The sequence below is a fragment of the Thermobia domestica genome, chromosome 9 (assembly GCF_964235325.1).
Source record: "Thermobia domestica chromosome 9, izTheDome1.hap1.1, whole genome shotgun sequence".
Classification (NCBI taxonomy): domain Eukaryota; kingdom Metazoa; phylum Arthropoda; class Insecta; order Zygentoma; family Lepismatidae; genus Thermobia; species Thermobia domestica.
The window spans coordinates 107,513,619-107,530,747 of NC_137462.1; the positions used below are offsets into that span (position 1 = coordinate 107,513,619).

Here is a 17,129-nt window from a genome sequence, read left to right on the forward strand (position 1 = left end):
GTTAGTTTAGTAGATTTTATAATAGGTTGATTCAAGAGTTTTGCAAGAAAGAAATAATATACCTAAAATTTAAGTTACGTAGTGAATTTTATGATCGGGTAATTGAACAATTTGACAAGAAAGGAAGAAAAATAAACTTAACATTTAAGTGAAGTGTTAAACAGTGGTGACTTTTTTTTAGCGGATGATTGGAGAATTTGACAGGAAAGGAAGACGAATAGACTTAAAATTTAGGTGACATGGTGAATTTTATAATCGAGTAATTAACGAAGAATTTGTCAGGAAACGATGGAAAAATTTAAGTGACAAGTGAGTAATATTATAAAATATTTCAGTTGTTTGTAGTATTAGGTACCATAACAATTGCTTCCCTCATTCCATAAGTCACCGACCGCCACTGTTATGACGTAAATTAGTAAACAAAGTAATACGCAATTAGAAAACAAATATTTTTGCATGAATCATGTATTTACGAATATTACAAAAATGCCTTAATTATCCTCCCCCACCCAATACTCTATGTTCGAGGCACAACATGGAAATAAGATGATATAGTTCTCTGCTCTTTACACTTGCTACTACTTACTACGTTTCCGGTATGTTGTTTTAATTTGTGAGTTAATTGCAGTCCAGTAGTGTCTTTTTTCAGACAATATGTGTACCCGCGGGCCAAAAATACCAAACTTGTCTTCTGCTTGCTCACAGATTCTAGCGGAACAGTACCATAACGTGTCATCCCAAATAGTGGGTAACTGTCAAACACTTTTCTGTCTAAAACAGTTTGGGTGGGAGTGGATGCAAGCAAAGGACATGAGAGTGTTGTTAAAGAGAGACTTCGTCTGGGTTGCTGAGCAGCCAGTTGAGGAGGCAAAATGTCACAATGCTTCCTTGATGATACATGTATGAATTACTAAAAATGTATTTTTACTGCACTTTCCAACTTGTTTCTAGAGAAAGTGTCCGTAATACGGAGGTAAATAATACTTATAAAAGACCGGAAACACTGTCATCAGTGACGACGCCAGCTTTAAGTTCTTAGGGGGGCAAAGGAGGGGCAGATACATTTTCGGGGGGGCGGCTATTTGCCATATCAAAAATGACATATTTATTACGTTTGACTTATTTTACATTACATTGTGTATTTCATTGCTGTTTTCATATTAGACCTATATGATTATAAATTAAACTTATTTCAAGTAAAATTTGTAACTAACAAATAAGTAACGTCTGCACATGAAATATTTTTCAATGAAATTTTTGAAGCCTAAACATAAATTGAATTACTTTCGCGTATGCAACAAGTAACACATGCATCTAGTACTACAATGCTACATGTATCTGTATTTGATCTCTAGAGAATTCACGAGGAGCTGCTGAAAATGTCGTAGTGCAATCCAGAAGGAATGTAGGTACTAGGTAGAAAAATGAAACCATAGTTTAGAAAAACATATCTCTGTATGTACAAATACAAATTTTCATATTAATAATGAAATTCTTATTGTTTCTCAAGCCTCTGAAGTGATTATGTGCGTCCAAACAGCGAATTTCACGAACATTCAGATCCTAATTGTTATAACATTTTTGTTTCACCAAGGAAAGTCACCGAAGTAAATTAATTAGGAAATCAGTGAAACATCACGGGACTCTCCTCCGTTATATACAGTGGTGAAGAAGTAAGTGGTTTAGTATAAACGTAGCGATTTCTCAACAAATTATGCTTTACATCCAGGATGATTAAAAGCACTGACTCTTCCCGAAATCATGGATGCAATTTGTGACGTTATTCTTGAAATTTACAGCATTTCAGCCAGTGGTGGATATAGCCCGGGGCCGGAGGGCCTAGGCCACCTCAGTTTTTGAGTGACAAAAATAATTTAAGCTATTATTTATATAGTTTTTAAAGTGTATAGTACACTCACGACATACTTATTATAGTCTGAAATCTGGCTGCACCCCGCTTTCTCAGTTCTGGGCATTTCTTTGGAACTCGTCGGTAGCATAATTCAGAATGGTTTGGGTATGCGCAAGTTCTCGGCATAATGAGTTCTCAAAAAATCTGTCAGGAGAATAAAAGAAAAAATGAAATCTTTGAGTTTTACGTCCCACGGTTATGCCGGTTAGGCTAAAGGAGACGGTGATGATAAGTAATGAATGAAATGGTGGAATGAAGAAAGTGGGAGGAAACAGGAGATCCCCGAGAAAACCCACGCACACGGTGTTTGTCCACCACAAAGTTCACTTGGCGGGGGCTGTGATCGTACCCGGGACCCCAAACACCAGAGGTGAACGCTCTACCACTGAGCCACCGCGGCCCCGAGAATGAAAGAGTGACAGCATTAAGAGAAGTCTTTTTTTCCAATTTCTTCCAATTTGACCGTAATGCTGATCAATTTCGCTCAAGAATAGTAACCATGGACGAAATATGGTTCTACCACTATGATCCTGAAACGAAACAACGGTCAATGGAGTAGTAGCACTCATTTCTCCCTCGCCCCGAGAAGTTCAAGACACAGAAGTAGGTTGAAAAACTGTTTGCAACATTCGTCTGGGATAAGTATAGAGTCGTACTCATGGACTACCTCCGCAACGGTCAATAATTTAATCCAGAATCTCTACATTACTTACAAAACTGAAAGAAAAATTCTAAGTTCAACGCCGCGGAAAATGAAAAGAAAGGAATTCTGTTCCTTCAGGAGAATACACCTATCTATCATTGAGGTATCACAACTGACATTGCATAATCTAGGATTTCAGTGTCTAGATAATTATTCTTATTCCTCAGATTTAGCTCCGTCTAACTATTACTTGTACTTATTTCCCAAACTTAAATAACACTTGAAAGGACGCCATTTTAGATCTGATAAGAGTAGTGCTACGAACAGTTGTGCGAGGAAATCTTCAGATTTTTTAACTTTTCTGCAAAAACTGGAGTACTGTACAAGATAGTGTATTGAGTCTCGGGGGAAGTGTAGAAGAAGTAAAATTTCACCATTCCACGTGCACTCCTGGGTTGGGCTACGAATTTTTTAGCAGTTCCTAGTCAATATGGTAGACGTCACGTCAGTACTTCGAAACAAAATAAGTAACGGAGCACTAGTATGAACCAATTACTAACTAAAGATTAGCAATCTGACAATAAGTTTTATTGGGAATCAATTTAATTCCATAAATTTATTATTATTTGCAGGAAGGGAAAACACAACTCTTTTCATCCCCTTCAAAAAATGAAACCCTGGTAGTTGCAAACTAAGCTGTTATAAGCACATCCTCTGAATACTGAAAGCCGAGAACAATGTTTCAGAAAAAAGAAGTATAGAACCTTTAAATAAAACAAAATATGAAACTGAAAACTTCAAACCTGGATAAATACAAACAAGTTACGTAACTGGTTTTGCCTTTCTTTTGTTTCCACTCGAAGTCGATCCAATAAGAAGAAAACAAATCAACCAAATCTAGTATTGTTCGCTAGGCACAATAATTAAAAATCATAAGAAAGAAATATAACTAAAATTTACCTCAAAAGGCGCTAAATTAGAAAACAGAAATATGCATGCATGCCCAGACGCTCAAAGAAGAAAGCTTGAGGACTAACCTGCCACATAGTAAATGCATGGAAAGTAAACTACAATTTGACAATGAGATTGGTTATGATACTGAAAATACTACATGTAGAAAGTTTAATGATTGTAGGACTCTGGGGGGGCAGTCTAAGTCGCAGTCAGGGGGGCAGAAGTAGCTACTAGGGGGGCGCTCGCCCCTCTTGCCCCCCCTCTGGCGTCGTCACTGACTGTCATCCGTACTAGAGAGTGTCCGCTTTAGAGAGGTTTATCAATATGTTTTTTTCCTATTACAGTGTTTGGGGATTACAAAATATGTCCGTTACGGGTGGTGTCCGCTTTATAGAGGTGTCCGTTGGTAGAGGTTTCACTGTAATATATAATACACTTGCATATAGTTAAAAATAGATTAGTTCATGGAGCCAAAAAAAGTGGCGTTACCTGATATTCTACCTCATCTATTTAAAAGGTTTATTTTATTAATATTGTTACATTGTTTAATTTATCTCATTGTAATATTTTTTGTATTGTTAATGAGCTAGGATTTAAATAAGTTCTTCGGGAGATATATAAAATACTTTGTAACAAAGAATATATATTACACACAACAAAACAGAACTAAAAAATACAAAATTTATATATCTTTGCTTCAATCATATAGAAATTGCAATCCTCTGGAATGTTTCTGAGCGAAGAGATTCACTATTTCAGACTTCAATAGGAATGCCTTTGTGAATTTTTATTAGGGCTAACCCAGTACGTCTATCTTGACCCACCGTTGTTCTCAGATAGGATTTTCGTCCATTTCCATAATTCAGATGAAAACTTATCACTTTAGCAAAATGTTCAGCATTTTTAGTGTGAATGATCTCAAATTCCTCTTGCTGTGATATTTTTGGGGGGGCTTCAGCCCCCAAACCCCCTTTAAATCCGCTACTACGCCTTATGCAGAGTCGTTTTGATGTATGATCAGGATCATACTAAAGGCCTGACTACTGCAGGAAGCATGTTAGTCGAACTCTAGTATGGCACTAATCACACGTCAGAACGACTCTGCATAAAGCCCAGTGGATTTAGTATATTGATATTAGATGTGGTAATCAGTACTTGATTTTCCTGTCTTATGGAATATTTTACGTTACGAAGATTCCTCATCACTAGAGAATTCAGTTATACTCAGTCATCATGGACTGTGATAAATTGGAAATGATGTTTTGTAGAATTTAAAAATGTTTGTTTCAGTCACAGGTTGATCCAGGGAAATGCGAAGGGGCGCTGCCCCCAAAACTAATTTTTATTGGCCTATTTTTAAATTATTACACTACATTATTCTCTTTTGATGTAAAACTTCTTATTTCAAGCTTGCACTAATTTTTAGGTACCCGCTAGTGGTTTCAATACGTTAGAAATATAAAGATTTAGTCTAATAATATTGAAATGATAAATTATAGTAAACAACTTTTCAGAAAAGTAATGAAACTGATCTTGATCTGACATACACTGGACTGAATTGTCCCAATATTTCTATTTACTCCATGTTATTGTTCTGTAATAGTAGCTTTCTTGCCCTAGCTATTAATGAGAAGAGCTGCCGACCACACCACACTTTTTGAACGCACATCACCATTTTGGATAGTATCAAAATATAAAATATGCGACAAATGTCCACGACTATTCGCTTTTTCTCCGATATACAAAATGATCATAGGTTGCGGTGTCCGAAAAATGCATTATCTTTCGTGTTGCAAGTGAGAATTCTTGATTATTAAGTGTTTTTAGCTTAAGAATAAGCCATATTTCGATTGATTTGCGGGAATTGAGATTTCTCCTTCTTTTCCCACTTTTTCAAAAGTTGACGAAATGAACATATTGATAAAAAGATTCACTTCTTTTTCTTTTTGGACTTCCTTACCCGAGTTAATTCTCGTATTTCCTAATTTCATACAATACAGAGTTTATGTGTATTTCAAAAATAAGAAGAAATAAGTCCCCTTCATCTTGACCATTTCAATATATTGAGTTCGAGCTTACGTATTCTTACAAGTGAATACGATTCACATATTACCGGTACAATTTAACTTAGACCCTTTAGATATGATCGTAACTTACGCAACATTGCTTCAAAGAAAACATGAGAAAAGTACTAAATATCTCAACTCCCATATGTTCATCCCCACGGACAGAATTATCCGATCATGCGGTTCGGATTCTATATTAATCAGTCGGTCCAGTCTCATATAGCGTTGCTGCTGAAACGGACGTTAAACTCAACTCAATTATCCGAATGTTAACTGTCATCACGGGCATTGATTCTAGTTACCTTAGATTCCCCAGGATCTGGCTTTGTTTCGATTGGTGCTTGGATATGACCTAAACCATACCCGTACGGTCCCCCAAAGTTATGCAGAAATCAGCTCCGCTGGCTATGATGTAGCGAAATAAAGCTCTTGAGAATTAACATTTGCACGCTCAGATCATTAAAGCTCAGTGTTCCTAACACATAATAAAATAAATCAAAAAGACTAATGGTGTGGAATGCATTCTAGTGTATGGAATCTCAGATTTATTTCCCTTCGGTAACATTGCAGAGATATTAAAGGGTCTCTATTTATACACAAACTATATAGAAGTATTTATCTGAATAAATAATCGAATTAAGAAATATTATAGAGTTACGAAAAATAAATATTTGAACGTCTATAAGGCCAACTTGACACTTCAAACTTCATACGTAAAAAACAAGTTGCAGTGTACTGTGTACATCACGTGAAGAAGTTTGTTTTGTATGTGATACTTTCTCAATTAATATTGAAACCGGAAGCGCTAGTAACTTCTATCACTTCCGGTTTTAGTGGAGACAGACTAAAGAATATATTGTTGGGATGCTTAAAAGTCGTTTCTCGCTATCTATTAGCTTTTGCTTTAAAGCGTTAAAATTGGAAGTGGTTCATTTCTGCCACTTCCGGTTTGAAAAGAGGGTCTAAAAGAGATTGTACCTATTCTTATCGTGTTTGCTCTATGTGGATTAATATTGAAACCAGAAGTTGTAGTGGATTTCTATCCTTTTGGTTTTAGTAGGGAGTTAAGTTCATTCTTCAGCGAAACGACCAAGGAACATATTTATGACGCTTATTATTCTGAACAGATTAACGGTTCTAGGCTAAATTTTGCATGATGATCCAGATAATTATTGGTAAAAAGGATTTTCAGTTGAACTATGGAGCAATAATCAACTTCTTTCAAAGTCAATGGAGCGTTTCGAGTTTTTCCCCTATATATTCTTATACAACACAGAGGTTATGAAGGACGGAGACGGACGGAACCTAGAGGAAGGTTATGCATTTTTCGGGCCGCCTAACACGGGTTCCGAATCAAAAACAGGACTTTTAATTTGGTGCGTTTGGCGGCGTATGCACAGACTACCATGCAAGATTATTACTCGCAATATGGGCCGATCCCGGTGGGGGCGCGGTGGCTCAGTGGTAGAGCGCTCACTTCTGTTGCGTGGGGTCTCTGGTTCGATCCCCGGCCAAGTACATTAGTGGTGGACAACATCGTGTCCGTGGCTTTTCTCCAGGTACTCCAGTTTCCTCTCATTTTCTCATTCAACCAATTATCCCATCATCATTCACTTGTCTTAATCATCGTCTCCCTTAACTTAAAAGGCATAATCGTAGGACGTTAAACTGAAAGATGGACCGTTCCCCACCACACTATATTGCTCCCGAAAGAGCTGGATTACAGGACCACACCACCGACTCCAACTAAATTAACAGACCGAAGCGACGCCTGAACATATAGAACCATACAGTAGCGTATCACATGCAGGATTTCATCAAGGGGGAGGGGAGTTCAATCTTCCAAGTTCATGTCATTTCATGTGTTTTGTCTGCTTTTTGCATAACATCTTGCTCAAGAGGGGGAGGCAGTAATTAAACGAACTAAGAACATATTCAAAATTTAAAAGTATCAGGACATGTCCCTCCTTTACAAAAACTTTCTGCCATCTAGTATCGTTTCTGGTTCACTCCAAGAATTTCAACTTTCCCGTAAGACAATTTTCGAAGACTGAATTATTCTACTGTAGGTTTAAAATCGTAAAATCCAAAACTGTTGAAGAAATTTCACTTCGTAATTTTATGCTTTCATGCTTTTCTTATTCACTTACAACATTGATTCTTATCACTAAACAAAATGTCCTTTTCGTTTCTAACACTATGCAAGAGCTTTCACTTTTCCACACGAGTGATGGGTTCGAATCAGTCAAAATTTACACTGGCTATGTCTCTTACAACTCTCTAAATGATGTGGCATTTGGAGTTTCAACATAACAGAATAGTATATGTGATTTTTGTTGGTAGTGTTGAGTACAATCCCAGTAGTACATATCTGATCTTATTTCATTTTAAACTCTACACAGCCATATTTTATATGGCATTGGTGATGACAAGAAATGTCAAACTCCACACAAACGGTGGGCGTTTATTCACTATCCTCAAGGCACACATTTTTATTACACTTTCTGTACATAATACCACAACTATTTATTCATTTTGACAGTAATGATAATGTAGAAGTTCTAGCAAACATAAAACTGAGTGATTTTGTATCGTACCAAAATACGGATGCTGTTATGGAAAAAGAGAGGGGGAATGAAAGAAATTAGCTTTTGAAACATATTTCTTTATTACAATAACGGTTGGGAATGATAAAAGATCAAACATGAAGTACATGTATTATTTAAGGAATGACAGTGTTACAGAAATAATTCATTACGTAGAATAACCTATAAAATAATTTATCTTCTTCCCAAATCAACAAACCATGTTTAATACAATAATTTATCTTCTTCCCAAATCAACAAACCATGTTTAATACGTCATTTCATTAATACTACCTTTTGAATTGTAAAACATCTGATCATACATTTAATAAAACAGGAGCACAATTATCTAAAATCTCATCCCCGAAGAAAATATACAGTGACTGGATTAGCGATTATTTAAAAATAATAATAATAATAATAATGTATTCCTTGATTCTGTTCCACGTTCAATATTGTCAATTTCCTACTTTCTCGCAAAAGTCTTCACCATGATTTATCCCATAATGGATTGTATTATCGCACTGATATGCCCAAGCCATCCTTTGCGAAGTAAAATAGTAACCAACTTCGCCCTTGTTTGAGACGGTGATCGCACCAGCTGTTCCTTCTACTCTTTTCCTCATTGCCAATAGGGCCAATTTAGTAGCTTCCGGGGCACTTTTACCTACAACATGAAGTCTGTGCATTAGTCACTTTTGTAACACAGAAACTAAAATTACTAGTATAATATTAATTGAAATTACAATTAGAAAGAAACCACTTACAAGCAACAATACAAAATTTATTTTTAAGGTACCCGCCTACGTATGACCGCTGTTAATCCTTAGCTTACCAAGCCAATTTTAATTCTATATGAATCAGAAACTGTTATACACTGGCAATGACCTGCACGCATTCAATGAATCCTTGGCTACGTGAGGGAGAGGGAGGATGAGGAGCAGAGAATGAAAATTTGAAACATGCAAGGTCTCTACATATATAAAGGTAACCAAAAAAGTTGTCTTGCTTTTTCACTAACCACCTTCGAACATCGATATGTCACCTAAGACGTACCTTAAAAGTAGTCCACATCAGCATCGACGAACTTCTGCCAAAGTTCTGAAAGGCTATGGATTCCATCGATGCAGAACTTGGTGAGCCGTAAAGCGAAGAAGGTATCAAGTGCATTTTGCACCACTACTAGGGATTTGAACTGGCGTCCTATAAGGTGATTGTCCAAGGAATAGAACAGGTGATAATCGGACGGCGCAACGTCCAGGGAGTATGACAGATGCAATAGTGTTTCCAATCCAAGGTGTAGTATGGTGTCCCTTTGCGATTCATGAGTGCTGTCTCCAGAGTTTTGAGTTTTTTCTTGAACACGGCTCAACTGCTGACAGTACACAGCTGTATTGATGCTCTGACCAGCTAGTAGCACTTCCCGATGCACGATGCCGCGAACAGTCCACCAAACACACAGGAGGGCCTTCTTCTGGTGAAGTGCTGTTTTGGAACCGGTTCATGGAATGCTAACCAATGATGATGGCGCCGTGGAGCTTCGTACAGGACCCACTCTTCATCACATGTCAACACTCTGTCCAGAAATGGTTCCCTCTTCAGATGAGATAGCAAAGAAACACAGGTTTCTGCTCGCGTTGCCTTCTGGCCCAGAGTCAAATCATGTAGGACCCAACTTGTAGTGCTTCCTAAGTTGATGGAGGTGCTGCCGAATGGTTTGTCCACTCACACTGAATTGTAGTCCCACTTCCTCACATGTTAAACATATACCTTCTTAGACATTTCTTAAAATCATGGTACGCCTAAAGGAAGTATTTTAGCGTTATTGCCCAAATAAATCTCAGACACAAACCGCAAAGTGTAACCATTATTATTTACATCACAGTCCTATGTTCTTTCTTCATCACTGGGAAAATATTTGTGTTAAGCTGGTGGTATATATAAATAAATCATTCTTTAATAGCTTCAAAATTTAGAAAAATATATTTTCCATGTTTGTGTACCTCTTTCTCACACAAAAATGATTTTTCTTCTGCCCACACCGGCAATCTATGTTCTCACAACTAAGAACAAAGGACACTTGTGATACAATCAGTCCAGTCAAGGAGTACTGACATTCTCGTCTGTCATTCATCAAATTCTATTCGAGGCCTGCAACACCCAGTTTACATCTTCAAAAATATTATTACAAAGGTCTATTCCTTCCTAAGTCTTTATCTTAGCGTTCATTCACAAACATTTTACACACTGAGAGCACATGAACAAGTTCTTTATGATAAAGTTTATAGACCTAACTTATTTTTTTTCAAACTAATAACTCTTTAATCTTCGAAACCTCTACCAGTATTATGACCCAGTCACACTCTCTTCCACTAGAAAGATATATATATATATATATAAAACTTTATTATGTCATATGGTGATAGGCTTGGGTCAATTCCGAGAATGATCTATAATGTACATTGTGTTACAATATATAAAATATTATTAGTTAAATTTACGCGTATTTGGGAGTACGTGGTAATTATGTGGCAATCAAACAACCAGATATATTACGGCAGCTGTCGTTTCATGGGCATCTAAACTATCGTATTAAGTTCAGTAACAAGTTTAAAGCTCTCAAATTCCGAGTTCACATTTCATTAAAGACGTGAAAATGCTTCCAAAAAGGATGGGATGTCGCATATAATTTACTTACAGGAGCGTAGAAATCAATAGGTATAGAAAGCGCAAAAAAATTCAACGTGTTTATATATCGAAAATAAATTATTAAGAATTATTTAAGTACTCATAAGGATAACCTTATGATATGCACAAGAAAGGGTGCAACCTTGCAGAGATAGCAACTTTAATGAAACTGTTCGGTTTTTAATTTTTCTTCTCAGAATTAACACTATATGTGATCCGTACAACAGGCATTTTCATTGAGAGTTAACCCAGAACATTAAACATACTACTGCTACAAAAGAACTTGTGAATATATTGTCTACTATTTCAAGTCTGCTATTGTAAGAATTATAGCATCCAGTAAAGGAAGCACTTGCATTCACAAACGCGTTGTGAAACAGGTAAGTTACGACTTTTCTTATTGAATTTAATGGCTATTGAAAAATATACACTTAAATATGTTGCAAGTTATCTTAATTTTTTAAACAAAATATTATCTCCGAGAAGAAAGCTCGCTAACCTGAACATAAATAACATGAATTGTCAAAATATATTTCATGCTTCTATAATTAATCAGTAACAGAATGTTTCTTCAATTTAATATAACCCTATGTTTAACAAACCAAAAACATATAGGTACAGTGGTCCATTGGATGTTGGTGCGATATTATAAAGTATGTCGATAAAGATTTGTTATTGTTTCTCAAGTTCTGGTATAAAACCATAATAAATGAATAAACCAGTTAAATACTAATCATGCCTACATTTAAACAGAAAACAGACTTCCGATTTTCATTTAGCGAGATCTCAGATGAGGACCATTCATTTGAACTAATTTTGGAAACTCCACCCTAAAGAATTAAGTGAAGAGGTAGTAAAATTTAACCACGACTATCTATTCCTTTTGGATTTATTCCACTCTCAGGACTCATCCCACTCTCAGGGCTCATAGTGGTCTGGTCTCTTGTAAATAGTTGAAAAGTAACCAAAAGCACACGAAAAAGTGGCCAAAAAGTGGCAAAATCTCGTCATGCCCCTTTTTTCCTTTGTCAATTTCTCCATCATCTCTCTCTTTGTTTGTTTTGTTTCACCTTTTCTTCTTTCTGAGCTTCCTCCTTTCTTAAGTTTTCTAAGTATGCTTTGTGGTTACGGTAAGCAGACTTAACAGATGTAAGAAGCTTCTGAGTAAGTGGAACCAGTTCTGGCCTATTTCCAAATTTCTTCATTCCAGATATTATATTTAACTTAGCATTGAGAGTTCTCAAAGCCATGAAATATTCAAATTCATCACCTACTCTCAAAATAAAACATACAACAAGCATAACACAAGACGAACATAATGAACCACACAAACACACAACGTTGAGAGGAGCGTTAACTATTACGAGAGAAAACTAAAAGACTATTATAATAGAAGAAAGAATAGACACAGAAGGGTTCTCAACCCCACCTTCAGAGCCTAAGCATCAACCAACCATCCACTGTGTTTTAGAAAGAATAAAAGCTGAAGTGAGAATAAAGCTGTTTCACATGTGGCAGCAAGTACTGAAGCTTTCAGAAGAGTAATGAGTAACAAGTTTCTGCCTTTTCTCATTTATTTTTATACTTTTCTTAGAAAACTGCCAATGCAAAACATAAATCACACGAAAAAGTCACTTTACCTCCAAAAAATAACTTTTAGTGACAAATGTAACTTTCAGTGACCAACTTGAAAAAAAAAAGTAACTTTTAGTTTTTTTAAAAAAAGTGACTCACTATGAGCCCTGCACTCTAAATTATGGAATTCGACAAATCGGGAATTTTCGCAAACAGAATACGAATATCTTACTAACTTCTACGAATTTTGGAAATTCAATCCCGGAAGGACGAGGAATTTACTACTACACAATTTGTCCAATGGAAAAGGTAACTATTTTTTAGGGGGGAGGGGGAGAGGAGCGGAACCACCAGTGATATCTACTACCTAACGACACATTTCGACTATCTTCCGTTAAAGTTGCAAAACGCTTGGATCGATAGTCGAAGCGTATGGATCTTGCGTCTGACAGAACCTGCTGAACGTCAGTAAGAAAGAGAGCAATGGAGCAATGTGCCAACATTAAATTCTGTTTCAAATTGGGTAAAAAAGCAGCAGAGACATTTCAAATTATTCAAACTCTTTACGGCAGTGAAGCATTGAGCCGTAAAAACGTAAGTGGTACGCAAGATTTTTGCTAGTCGGGAAAGCATTGTAGACGAGCCACGACCAGGACCAGCACCGACTATGTAAAATGACGAAAGCATCCAAACAATGGCGGAGATTTACGCAAGGATCGGTGTGGTCCTGCAAGGCTAATCTAGTATCATACCGGAATTCTTAAGTCCATTGTCTATCTCATTCTAGTCGAAAATTTGGCCAAACGAAAGGTCTGTGAGAAACTTGTGCTATACACGCTCAGAAAACAAACAATCTATTGCTAAGTGGAGCACTGCAAAGACATCAAATAGGAAGCAGCTGATGTGGATCCAGGATTTATGTCAAGTATTATAACAGTAATGGACATGGTGCTTTCAGTACGAACCACTTACAAAGCGTCAGAGCTCCGAATGGAAGGGTCAGGAGTCTCCCAAACCGGAGAAAGTGCGCATACAGAAAAGCAGAATCAAAACTATGCTCACTGTTTCCTTTGATTTTAAAGATATCATCTACAAGAAATTCACTCCAGAAGGTCACGCTGTAAATGGTGCATATTACGTGGGTGTTTTACAACGTCTATTGACCAGCAGTCGTAGAGTTTGACCTGAATATCGGCAACAAGGTTCATGGTACGTGTTGTACAACAATGAGCCCGTATATAAGAGCAGGATAGTACAGTAGTTTATGGGCAAAGTAAGAATCGTGGAGCTCGACCATTCCATATTTTCCTGATTTGGCTCCGTGCGACTTCTGGCTTTTTCCGAAACTGAAATTGGAGTTGAACGGAAGGCGTTTCGACACTATTCCAGATATCCAAAAAGCTTCTACCGCAATTCTAAAACACAAATACCTAGACAGCTTCAACAAATTCTACAACCGCTTCAATGCATTTTGACTCAAGAGGTGTGTCTGGACCAGTCCACAACGTCTTGTCTTTCGTTTCTCATTAGTCACCTTTGCCACTGGACAGGCTGTGTATTACATGTTTCTTCTTAACTGTTAAGTATAAAAGCACGACATGTGGTATATAGATTTACAATCAATATACAAAATACAAGTAACATTTAGTTCCAAGAACTTCTGCATTTTCACCGTGAAATAGAGGAGAAAACGGGTTAATTTAATATGGCGAACACAGGAAGCGGGTAACCTTTATGCGAACCGATAGATTAGGAAGGGGACTTCGGGATGCGAGGCGATTCGAACCCGCAGTAAATTCAAACTCGTTTCGGATGTTTCTCAAGCACGAAGCCAGATTTCACATGTTCCTTCATCTTAGTAATAAATTAATATTAATAATAATCATGTAATAACTAGACAAATAACGGGCACATTTTAATTATGACAAAAAAGAAAAAAAAAGTCTTACAAAACGAAATGCTCTTACCTTGCCTCATCAATTCTATTATATGATGGGCTAAGCAAACTCGCATTATAGATTCCCCATCTCCAGTGGTTGACACAGCTCCAGCTTCATCATCACAGTAGCCACCAGCACCTGCATTACAGAAAGATTATATTTACTCTTTCTTTGTATGCTTACTACAATATAAATAATTTCTTGAAACATTTCTGTACGAAGTTGGATAAATTGTTAGTAAAATACTTCATTACCCTCGAAGTTCATATGTAAATGTAAGCATATTGTTCACAACGAAGTTTTGCAGGTTAATTTACTATATTTTATAATTTAGCAGTACATGAAGAAATATATTTGTTAGCTTTAATTTAAGACAGTTGCAACCTCTCCGCCGAGTCGAATTCCCCCTATCTAATAATATTAAAACTTTTTTTTTTTTTTTTAAACCACAGTTTCTCAGTAAGCAAAGAACAAATCGTTACAAAAAACTGCATGGAGTCAGGTCGATTATAAAAGATTGGACCCATGGACTTATAATTTTACTACAAGCCTTTAATTCTCTTCTTTTTGTATGTCAAGATTTGCAACAGTGCATTGAAATTTCGTTCTCTCTCTCTCTCATAGCAGGTTATAGTGAGTAACTTCGGTGGGCACTGAGCCTTGTTTACGGCTGAGGGAGTATTCTTTTCAACAATGACATATTTGTGACTTTCTTGTGAGGCAGCTTTAGAGGATTTGAACTTTGAAGCGTGCGTTCGCTTTCTTTGCTGAAAGTAGAAAAAAGCGAACACAACTAGGCTCTTCTTTCATATCACTGTTTTCGTCATATATATATATATATATATATATATATATATATATATATATATATGTGTGTGTGTGTGTGTGTGTGTGTGTGTGTGTGTGTGTGTGTGTGTTGTATGTGTAAAAAATTAGAAATAAAAACAGGCTGGCTTTACTCGAATATAAATATATTCGCCTAAACAAGAAAAAAAATAATAATTTGCAAACAATATTACGGAACAACAGTATAAAAGAAACATACAAGATTATCAGATAAATGAAAACTGAATTAAATCACATAGTTATTTTCTAAAAGTTGTTATATTGAATTATAGCAACTCTATCGTTCTTCCGAATGCATCCAGTCACAATTAATACCTTATCTGTTTAATTTAATTGTTAATTCTATAATTACATTTTTAAAAATATTTTTCTGAATATGATTCTCAATATTATATAATAGATAACAGTAAATCATATTGTAGGTTGTATTGTAGTCCACAGCATTATTTTATACAGTACTCAATTAGTCTGCAATATTTATTTATATTTTTCTTTAACAGCTGTTAATGTGAACTGCAACACAGACGTCACAGAGGTATCCACAGCTACTTGACACGAGCACAAATCCAAGGAATCTTCATTTAGTACCATAGACGAAAATCCAATCCTCAACCAGTATTTCTCAAGATATGAATTTGCCTTACTTTTCACAAAGATCTTCGTTGGTGGGTATAGATTTGTCAATGACTATGGAAATACTTCCAAAGGTGAAGTCGCTTATGGGTTGGGAAATTTTCTACTGCCCGAACGTTTCTGACCCTATTAGAGTTAAGAGAGTCTTTTGGAAGCAACATCCCATTCAAGTAAGTCAACTGGATGCACTAAGTAAAAGCTTGCCTTTTAATCCAAGTAAACTTTCTACCGTGACTTACCCAGTGGTGAAAAAATCCAAAGGAAGAGGTTATCGTATTCAGCACAACTGAATAGAGCGTTTTGTTTTAGCTGTATGTTGTATGGCATTTGGCAGTACAGAGAACAGGGACTCTTCATTTATTACTGGACATGATGTTTTAGCTAAACATATTTATAGAGCAGTGGAGCAACATGAAAATCCTACCATCACAACTCTGTGTCAGCGGCACTTCAAAGTTGTAAAGAGGTGATATAGGGACACTTCTGAGTACTAAACAAGTAATGGAAAGAGAAAAGGATATTGAGACAAGAAAAAAAAATTGCACAACGTCTTATAGATATTACATTTTTTCTTATAGATATTACGTCATTATTTTTTATGACAAGGTCTAGCTAGCTTATAAGGGCAATGAAGAAGCGTCACTCTCTCTGAGAAACGAAGGAAATGACAATTTTCTCGAATTAGTATTAATTATTGCAGAATACGATGTCATATTGCGAACATATGTAAATCAGTGTATTGCCGATAGTAAGAGAAAAGGAATGGCTGATTTGAAAAGAAAAAAGAAGCACAAAAGGATTTAGATTTCTGGGCTTTGTTGCGTAATGAAATACACATATATAATGTTCCAGCTGTTTTAACCACTAGGAATATAAATAGCATTAAATACCTTTACTGCCAAATAATTCCCTAAATTAAAACAACCAGTACCGACAATTAACGTCCACACATCGAGTGAGCGCGATAGTTTACCTTAGGAGGATTGAATAGGTTCTCATCTGTTCCAAATCACTGCAAATCCCAAATTCAAATAACAACTAACAAACTTTATTGTGTAATTCAGTAACAAATTAACATGTACGAAATTTAATAATGAAAGACCTCCTTTTAAGTAAATCAATTTCTCAAATTTAACACCCGAAGAGCGAAGATACAATCTTCTTCCCCCCCCCCTTTTTTTTTTTTTTTTTTTTTTTTGACCAAGGATTTGTTTAACACCAAAGTATTGAAATATAAAATCCCCAATTTTAAAACACAATAAAGTTATTCTTATCCAAACGCGAGAT

At 36.1% G+C, this 17,129-nt stretch overlaps 1 protein-coding gene across 7 annotated transcripts in view; it reads right to left on the reverse strand.

The window, feature by feature from the left end:
* Window positions 1-8,560: 8,560 nt before the first annotated feature.
* The window catches only part of LOC145694914 (isoaspartyl peptidase/L-asparaginase-like), a 61,674-nt gene continuing 53,105 nt past the window's right edge, over window positions 8,561-17,129 (reverse strand). For all 7 annotated transcript variants that reach the window (XM_081771674.1, XM_081771671.1, XM_081771668.1 and 4 more), the window contains exons 6-7: window positions 14,391-14,501; window positions 8,561-8,827 (exon numbers count right to left, since the gene is read on the reverse strand). In XM_081771674.1, coding sequence (XP_081627800.1) covers window positions 8,619-8,827; window positions 14,391-14,501 — 320 coding nt within the window. In that variant the 3' untranslated portion in view covers window positions 8,561-8,618. The remainder of the gene's footprint in view (window positions 8,828-14,390; window positions 14,502-17,129) is intronic.